Source organism: Takifugu rubripes, chromosome 9, assembly GCF_901000725.2.
Source record: "Takifugu rubripes chromosome 9, fTakRub1.2, whole genome shotgun sequence".
In the NCBI taxonomy this organism is placed as follows: domain Eukaryota; kingdom Metazoa; phylum Chordata; class Actinopteri; order Tetraodontiformes; family Tetraodontidae; genus Takifugu; species Takifugu rubripes.
The window spans coordinates 12,268,542-12,277,375 of NC_042293.1; the positions used below are offsets into that span (position 1 = coordinate 12,268,542).

The window sequence follows — 8,834 nt, forward strand, 5'->3', positions numbered from 1 at the left end:
ATAAGAGGAAGTCGAATGAAATGTACTGTATTCAAAGCCGCTGCCCAGGTAAAAATTCAGTTTTTACGGTATTTAAATTATTTTAACAATAATGTTCGTGTCCTACATGAAGTATACTATTTTAAACTTGCTAAAAAAATTGAAAGTTAAAAAGGTTCTCCTGCCTACATCAACACCACAGAAGCTAATACATGGCAGCCAAAAGGAGCAAACGCCTGACATTCTCAACATTATGATTCTTATTTCTGTTACGTAAATCTGTGGTAATCAACCCTGACCATCGATACATCGACTGGCTGTATATTGGACATAACCCTCATATTCAGATATTTATTCGACTATGTTAAAGCTTAACCTGACTTCTGGTGTGATTTGACAACGTCATGTGAGTTCTGATGTTGTGACGACACATTGTGGGCGTGTCTTGTCGCTGTAGTTCACTTCCTGCTTCTCTGCCCTGGTTTCGCCTGATCAGCTGCACCGAACCATCTGTCCGACGAAAACCACAATGTCTCATCAAACGGGTATTCAAGGTAGCTGCATTTGTTTGGCTTTGGTGTCTCCAGTTCGTGTGCATTTTCCCGTATTAGTAAGACGGCGTTTTAGTTGCCGCAACAGTTCATGCAATGAGAAGCTAGCGTCAAGTTAGCTAGCCACTGCTAGCTACAGCCGAGCCCTCGTAATGTGTGATCAGCGGTGCCTTATTTGGTCACTTTTAGATTTATGGCACAAAATCTCGGGCTTGTTAGTCAACGGATGAACCGTCTTCCACATCACCTCGAATCTTCGGTGTGTCCCAAAATGCGACATTAGCCTGCAACACTTTGATTCTTGGCTCAAGGATTAAATTTGCTGAAGCTAGTTCAACCCATTGAATTGATGGGCGATTCCAGAAACTCTTGGCTGGGTAGATCGACCGGTATTCAGGCTGTTCTACACATTGTTCCTCTCAAAAGACTCCAGTAAAACATGTAAAACCACAGCACGTCCCAGCTATGTTGTTTGTCATGTTGAAATGAGTGAACACACTTTTGTTACCTACTAACTTCTCGGGATTATTCTTTTAGATTTGTGTGAAAACAAGCAGAATACTCACTTTTCTGTTTAAGACGCACAAAACATGTCTGTAAAATGCATAAAATCTGCCCACATTAACAATTTATTCTTCTATAAAGGATTAAGAGTTGAACACTTGTGGGTCTGCTCTTATGTTAGTCGTAATAATCACTAAAAGGTGATATTGTATTTAAAAGCAATCATTCAAGATTATAAATTAACCTAGTGCAAAATCAATACCATGGAACCAATTGATTGGCCTAAATGTCACTGATATCAGCGATTTCAGTGTCAAAGATCGTGAATTGGGAGTAATGAAGCGTCCGTGTGTCTGTGGCTGCTTTCTGATGTAACGATGACTAAATTGAAATGTCCCCTATTTTTCCAGCGGGGAACGATGTGAAGGACCTCTTCGCTAATGCCAGGAGTGGAGAGCAGTACCGAGCCTTAAAAATAATCATCGAGGAGGGTAAGTGGCGCCCCGGTTTCCTTTCCCGATGGTTCGTCGATGCGACTCTGCGGCTGAAACTTGTCACTCACGTGTTGTATTGCAGAGCAGCTGAGTGTGGGCTCCTTCAGGGAATCATCACAAGCATGGGACCAAGAGTACGATCGCCTTGTGCTGCCCCTCCTTGATGATGATGTGCCCTGCTACATACTGTACCGGCTGGATTCCACCAACAATCAGGGATATGAGTGGGTCTTCCTGGCCTGGTCGCCGGACCACGCGTCTGTAAGCACGCCGAGCTGATTTTAATGAGCAGCTTTGCTTACGTTTGCTTTGAGGGTCAGCTGGGTGGGGCGGCCAAATCCAAACTCCAGACTTGTACTTAAGTGGAAAAAAGTGTAGAAAACATTCATTACGTCCTGACCAACCCTCTAAAATCTAAACATTGGTCCTTCCATCTCACTAAATCTCCGTCATTTACTGCAAAAAAATCCAACCTTTCTGTAGCAAAAGGAAGAAGAATAATGTTCCCACTGCTGAAACCATAAATGTTCTGAAACACTGGCCTCACATTCACTTCCTGCGTTAGTGCAGAGCTTAAAATTCCTGCGTTATGGGCACAGTGGAACATGCCGAGACACGTCTGGACGTTGCAAATGCATTCTGCAGCCTATAACAAAACAGAAATATACTTCTTAACTGTTATTTTCCTTATTTTGTTGCGGCATCGACTGTCAGAATGGCAGCAAATCGATACGTTGGTAACTTTCTTTGATGGTTTCACAAGGTGCGGAATAAAATGCTGTACGCTGCTACCAGAGCCACGCTGAAGAAGGAGTTTGGAGGAGGGCACCTCAAGAATGAGATCTTTGCAACCTCAAAGGTTAGTGTCACCGGTCCCACAACAGAAAACAGGATATGACATCAGCTCATGTCTGTTTAGGTGGCCTATAATTGCGTTGTGCTGTTTTTGTGCCAGGATGAGATGTGTCTCAGCGGCTACAGAAAGTTCCTGGCGTCTCAGGCGGCGCCGCTGCCCCTCACCGCCGCAGAAGAGGAACTGAAGCAGATTAAACTCAGTGAGGTACAGACACACGCGGCCTCTGCTTCATCTGGCCCAGCTGTTGCAGGGCAGTAACATTAATCTGCAGCTTAGATGGGAGAAAAAGAGGCTTTTAAATATTTAGCATGGCTGTGCATTGGAAGCTGTCCGCCTTTTACCAAACAGATGGATGAAAGAGTCGGGAGACTGCTTTGTATGCGCGGCGGCGCCATCGAGGGCTCAGCCGTGTTTGCACGGCATTTTGTTTTGAGGGAACGGGGATCTAAAAATAGACTCGATCATCAGTTTAATCCCCCAGTGCTGCCATTTCTGTGTTTCATCAGGGGCCCTGAGTCACCTGATGCAAGTGTGATTATTACAAATATCATTACTCTAACAGTCTCAAAGTCTTTTATATAATTGTTCCTCTGGAGAAATTTGAGGTTCTGTAAACAAACGTGAGCCTCTCTGTATGTGTGTTCTAGGCCCAGCAGACGCCATATAGGGGGTGAATGTACCACAGAAGTGTATTTGTATAATTGTACATGTTTCATTGTGTCTCTGAGAATATAACGGTCTCGCTCATCACGTCGATCTAAAAGAAATCCAAACGCTCGTTTGTGGTGTGTTCAGGTGCAGACGGACATCAGCGTGGACTCCAAGCACCAGACTCTGCAGGGAGTGGCCTTCCCCCTCCACAGAGACGCTGTTGCTGCACTCAAACGCTACAAAGACAAAATGATCAACTATGTGCAGCTGGTGAGTCCCTGCAGAGTCACCTATGGAGGCGGATATCTGTTTAATGAGCGTCTGTTTGTCATCCTTCGCTGGCCGAGAAGGTCCGGAGTCGTTCACGCGTTGGCACAAGCCGCTCGATCTCCAAAACAAGGTGTTGATCTTCTCATTGATATTCCGTGGCTTCGTGTCACACGATCGGTGGACAAAGGAATCGTTGTGGCGCTAACCCAGCTCTCCCTCGGTCCCCTTTGTTCCTTTTATCCCTCAATGGTGTCATTTAGCGTAAAAACAACAGCCGATTCGGGGCGTGTCGCCCGTCTGCGAACGCCCGTCTCCTCCCCGCCGTTGTTCAGGCATTGGTTTATGGCGCGTTCTACCCGCATGCAAATCAACAACTCTGTGATAACCTTTCATCTCCCGCTTCAAAGCAAATCGACGCCGACCAGGAATTGATCCACGTGTGCAGCACTGAGCCAACAGAGGTCAAAGACCTGCCGAAGAGGATCCCCAAGGATTCCCCACGCTACCACTTCTTCCTCTACAAACACTCCCATGAAGGCGACTACCTGCAGTCCACAGGTGAGCCGACGTTGGCGTGTGGCCGTGCACGGTTACCACAGGCAGGATTGAATACAGGCTGTGATTAGGTGACTCAGATTAACTTCCTCTAAACTCTCTCCAGTCTTCATCTATTCTATGCCTGGCTACAGTTGCAGCATCAAAGACAGGATGTTGTATTCCAGCTGTAAAAACCATTTGGTGGACTGGGTGGAGGGCGAGCTCAAGCTTCCCATCGATAAAAAGGTAAAACTGAGCAGAAATCAAAGATCAAGTGTTGCGTGGAAGAGAGCTTGGGCGATCCTCGGAAGGATTCCGATGAATTTCCTCTCATTTTCAGGAAGTTAAGCAGCTAATCAGCCCCCTCGATCTAAGCTGTTCATAACGAGCCGGTTCTTTGATCTTCACCCTGTTCTTTGATGTTTCACAGATGGAGATTGACGAGGGCGACGAGCTGACCTCCGACCTCTTGTACGACGAGGTGCATCCCAAGCAGCACGCGCACAAGCAGGCCTTCGCCAAGCCCAAGGGCCCCGCGGGGAAGAGGGGCGGCCGCCGCATCACGCGCCCAGCGGAGGAGGAAGATTAAAGCACGCGACCACTGGCTCCGCCCCTGGGGGAGGACTTCATATTCAACACGCCCGTTTAAAAGAATAACTTCAAATTGCCACCAAGTTCACAAGAGACGTAACTATGCACGCCAAGGACAACTGAGCAACGCCGCACCTGCGTGTTTCCATTTGTAGCTCGCCGAATGGACGCAGAATTCTGTCCATCAGTACACGTTAACATTTTAGCCTTTCGGAGGCGGGGCTTTGAAAACCGTCGCCGCCCCCGAGACGTTAAAAAAACAAAACCGCGACTAACGTGAACTCGCGCCAATTTGATGAAAGTCCCCCGTTTTAAGTCGACATTCTTAAACTCTTAACCTGCATTCCTTAAGTCTGTGTCACGCTGTGGTTTCGTCTTTACGTGTTCCACGTCCGTCTCCTGTCTGCGCACGGTGCTCCGAAGCTAAATATAAACTCAGCCCACTCGTGTCGATCCATTCATTCTGCATTTTATAACCACGGGGGGAAACAAATTTGACTTCTTTTGATATAACTGTGGTTTACATGGAGAAAAAAAAAATCATCTGCTGAGAAACTTATTTTTCTATGCAAGTGCTGTAAATGTACATATTGTAGCCGTGTGACGCTCTATGGGAAACAACGGTCCAGTCTGTTGTGATTTGGTGTCGGTGAGGAAAAGAACCGGGCTTCCAGAAATACCCAGAAACCACCAGTACATCTCATACTTCACCGGGAAGCTGCTCAAACGTTGCTGGTTCCTTTAAAAGGCGGAACCCTTAGAAAGGGAAAACTTGGAGTACCTTGATCTCAGTGTGGCCACATCTGCCGATCTGATATTGGGCAAACTACTAAACCCACCTCATCTTAAAGGGGAAGTCCCTTTGTGCTCATAGTGTCATTACAATGGAGGTTAAAAAACAACAAAAAAAAAAGTCCTGTCGGTCTTATTTGTTTTCTTACAGATCTTTCTTTTAATGAAAAAATAAAATATTTAAATCATGTGTTTTATTGTGTCGTTGGGGTGGGGGGGGTGTGGGACGGGGTCACTGCTGCTCCAGTGAAATGCTTTTGACAACGCCGCTCAGCTCCAACAGAACCTGCAGCGAGAGGAAAGCTGATGTCAGAACAAAAGTAACACGGTTTGTTCAAAGCCTGAGCTTAGTCCACGCTGGCTGAGCTGGAATGCATTATGGGATGCCCTTCGGTCCCAAGTCCACGCCATAACGTCTAAAGCTCACGCGTGTGTTCTTCCTCGCCACACCTGTTTGCTGACCGGCCGCTGGTTTTTCCTGTCCTGGAGGCAGCTGCAGGCCAACGTGTAGACGCTCTCAGCCTGGCCCAGCTGGACGTCCTCCATCTTTGTGTCCAAGAAGCCCTCAAAGGTCAGCTCCTCGTCTTCGTCCTCTATCGCAGAAGGCACCTCCATCTCGGGAGAGGGAAGAAAAAAAATGAACTCGAAACAAGCCCGACTAATGAAGTCTAACTTGACAGATCGGCAGTGAACGCCTCTTTGTTTGAGTCGGGTTCTTACCAAGAACTGCGGATTGTGGTTTTCATCGACTGGAGGAAGTCCAGACAGTATTTCTAAAAGCACCTGTGGGTCGCAGAGAGATGGGCTCATTCAAAATAACCTCATTAAGCAGCACACACAAGCTTTAGTGTTACCACCGTGGTGTAATAAGCCCGTCTCCTGAAAGGTCACGCGCGATTTACAAGGTCAAATACTGTCTGATATGTTCCGCGTTCTGTCAACCTACCACTCCAAAACTGAAGATATCAGATTTAGGCGTGACCTGTCCCCTCAGGGCCTCAGGGGCCATGTACGCACAGGTACCCACAATCCTCTCTGTCTTCATGGTTGTGGACGTCCCCTTGGGAGACGCTCTGGTCAACCCGAAGTCGGAGATTTTTGCCACCAGTTTTTCATCTAACAGGATATTTGCGCTAAACAAAACACAAAATGATTCAGTTGTATTTTATAAATGTGCAAAACCCTAAAAAAGTATTTATAAAAATCCAAACAAGTCCTCAAACGCAAAATGATGCCTTTAAAAATATCAAAGGTACAGCAGAGAACATTCAGTTACCTTTTTACATCTCTGTGGACGTGGTGGTTCCTGTGTACGAACTCCAAACCACTCGCTGTCCCTTCAGCTATCAAACACCTCTGTTTCCATGACAACGGAGGCGTGCCTTCCTAAGGTAACGGCAGGAAGGCAGTGAAAGTAAATCTGCAACCAAAGCTGGCATCTGTAGCCAGATGGGGCTTACCAAGCAGGCCAATCGGTCCAGCAGAGACCCGTTGGGCATTAGAGGGTAGATCACACACGGGTACTGTCCATCACAGGAGAATCCAACCATGTCCACCAAGTTCTCATGTTGTAACCTGCAGATTATAAAGCACATTAGAAACCTGCTATTGTTACAATGAGTCCCTCAAAAGGAGGACGGAGAGATGATAAAAACCTACACTGTCAGAGTTTGGATCTCCTGGTGGAACTGGATTTGTAGGTCCTCCAGGGACATGTCCTCCACCTGAATGACATCCCATTCGCTGTCACAAAACTACAAAGTGGGAGACAGAAAACACTTGTCACTTACCGGAATGAGCTTTTTCACCGCAACCAGTTTATGGTTCAGGACGCCTTTGTAGACGGCGCCGAAGCCTCCCTCCCCCAGCCTGCAGCCACCCTCCGATACGGGACGGTCATTAAAGCCGTCCGTGATCTTAATCAGATCGTTGTAGGAGATACTGGAGAAACCTAGAGGGGGATATGTCTGTGAACATTCCCTCCATTGGGACACATGAAAGCATGTGTTTCTCTGTGAGGGCTCACTTGTGGGTTCTGGATCACAACTGTCCAGCTGAATCTGGGTTGGAGCAGAGCTGGGAACTGTCTGCGTCCCTTTGTTGTCCAGCAGTCTGGTTGGAAGAGCGCTGTATGTTTCTGCTGATGGAGGGTCTGGCTGCTGTGCTTCTGCTGGGACGGCATCTTTCAAATCAAACATATGTTTGTGTCTCCCAAAAATGACGTATGCACCATCAAAGAGCCACGTGTACTCACTACAATTAAAAGCAATTTGCATGGCTGTGGTTATCTGGATCATACCAGGCAGCACAATGGCAGCGGCAGCCAGTAACTTGTGGCTCTTCAGAATGTCCACCAGTTCTCCCACTGTGCAGTTGCTGGTGCCCCAGTCAGCCAGCAGCTCCTCCGTGGGGCTTTTACCCTGCGCAACCAGACCTGCAAATCTCCTACAAACAAACAGTTAGAGAGCAATCAGGAGTTTATCTACCAAACTATCGCCATCTCTCTTACCTCACATTATGTTGAGAATATCTAAAATCCCCATTCGGCTTCCGGATGGAGATAATAATCTCTTTCCACCTCTCTTGAGGATCCAAAATACCTGACAGTTGTCGCCTTATACTGTAGCTGAGGTTGCGAATGTAGGTAGCGGAAGTAACCGAATTACTCATTTCTTTCGAGGATATACAGACAAAAATAAGCTATCAGCAGATCGATGGCATTGTTTAACATTTTACAGAGGCCATACTACTATATACTTAGTTAGATTTTTAGTTTGAAATTAATGTAGATTTCTATTAAAGAGTAGCAAAGATGGACTTTCCGACATTGAGCAACTGTTCCTTAACGTCACATAGAAGGCGTGTCCCACTCTTAGGGCCCCGCAAGGCGGAAGTAAAACCGTGAAGCTTAATAATAATAATAATTTTTGAAGGTTACAAACTGATACTTTAGTGGCGAGACAATGTTTTATCGTGTAACAACAATGTGGAAAAAAGACACACAAAAATGAAAAGTAACCCTTTAATACAGATTCCACATTCTTTCAAGTGGGTAAAAACACAGTGCCCTCTACTGGACATAGATGAGACTTGCAGAATTACTTTGAGGATATTTTATTCTCCAATTTTGCATAATTGCCCAGTAGCCAATTTAACAACATTTAGCCAAAAATGCTTCCTCAAATAAGCTGTATTGAGAGAACAGGCTTGCAACAAATCATGTAAGTGAACGGAACTATTATTGTTTTGGTTTTTGTTGTTTAATTTTATTAATCCATCATTATTGCATTTAGAGCACAGTTTTGCACAAAATGAAACAAATTAAACTACACAATTATGGTTAGAACTATTGCCAATACAAGGGGAAAAACATTACGCTTAATCTGATCTTTGTTGCATTTCAGGAGCCGATATAAAACTAAATAAAACACTTTTCAAGGTTATGAATCGATTCTATTGGTAAAAGGCTTTTTATCTTCCTTTTCTTCTCATAGAAACATAATATATAAGCAACAAATAGTTCAGCTAAGATACTAAAGTCATCTGGAAACTATAAACAGCACCAGGAGAACAGAGATTTTCAATAAAAACAGCATTTTTAATATTATT

At 45.5% G+C, this 8,834-nt stretch overlaps 2 protein-coding genes across 4 annotated transcripts; one reads left to right on the forward strand and one right to left on the reverse strand.

Annotated features, from left to right (window-relative positions):
* Positions 1–5,417, forward strand: LOC101073001 (twinfilin-1). The gene is made up of 10 exons (XM_003967491.3): positions 1–48; positions 437–533; positions 1,445–1,525; positions 1,611–1,789; positions 2,292–2,387; positions 2,484–2,588; positions 3,180–3,305; positions 3,713–3,863; positions 3,967–4,088; positions 4,273–5,417. The coding sequence occupies exons 1-10, from the start codon at positions 16–18 to the stop codon at positions 4,429–4,431; spliced, it is 1,149 nt and encodes a 382-aa protein (XP_003967540.2). The 5' UTR covers positions 1–15; the 3' UTR covers positions 4,432–5,417.
* A 7-nt stretch (positions 5,418–5,424) lies between these two features.
* On the reverse strand, positions 5,425–8,092 carry irak4 (interleukin-1 receptor-associated kinase 4). 3 transcript variants are annotated; one of them, XM_029841501.1, is made up of 11 exons: positions 7,740–8,092; positions 7,480–7,670; positions 7,252–7,407; positions 7,016–7,176; positions 6,885–6,949; positions 6,686–6,800; positions 6,502–6,611; positions 6,172–6,358; positions 5,946–6,008; positions 5,676–5,840; positions 5,425–5,511 (listed from the first exon to the last, which is right to left on the reverse strand). In XM_029841501.1, exons 1-11 carry the CDS (start codon positions 7,766–7,768, stop codon positions 5,458–5,460), a joined length of 1,296 nt encoding a protein of 431 aa, XP_029697361.1. In that variant the 5' UTR covers positions 7,769–8,092; the 3' UTR covers positions 5,425–5,457. The 3 variants fall into 3 exon arrangements, with proteins under 3 accessions (XP_029697361.1, XP_011605781.1, XP_003967681.1); XM_011607479.2 differs by having other exon boundaries at positions 7,735–8,092; XM_003967632.3 differs by having other exon boundaries at positions 7,525–7,670; positions 7,735–8,090.
* Positions 8,093–8,834: the final 742 nt, after the last annotated feature.

Excerpts from the sequence above, each read along its gene's own strand:
- irak4 (XM_011607479.2), bottom strand. The coding sequence starts at position 7,895 with ATGAGTAATTCGGTTACTTCCGCTACCTACATTCGCAACCTCAGCTAC. Across the intron at positions 6,359-6,501 it reads GTCCACAGAGATGTAAAAAG|CGCAAATATCCTGTTAGATG; the intron begins GTAACTGAATGT and ends TGTTTTGTTTAG. Across the intron at positions 5,841-5,945 it reads ACCACAATCCGCAGTTCTTG|ATGGAGGTGCCTTCTGCGAT; the intron begins GTAAGAACCCGA and ends CCCTCTCCCGAG.
- LOC101073001 (XM_003967491.3), top strand. The coding sequence starts at position 16 with ATGAAATGTACTGTATTCAAAGCCGCTGCCCAG. Across the intron at positions 3,306-3,712 it reads TGATCAACTATGTGCAGCTG|CAAATCGACGCCGACCAGGA; the intron begins GTGAGTCCCTGC and ends CCCGCTTCAAAG. Across the intron at positions 4,089-4,272 it reads AGCTTCCCATCGATAAAAAG|ATGGAGATTGACGAGGGCGA; the intron begins GTAAAACTGAGC and ends GATGTTTCACAG.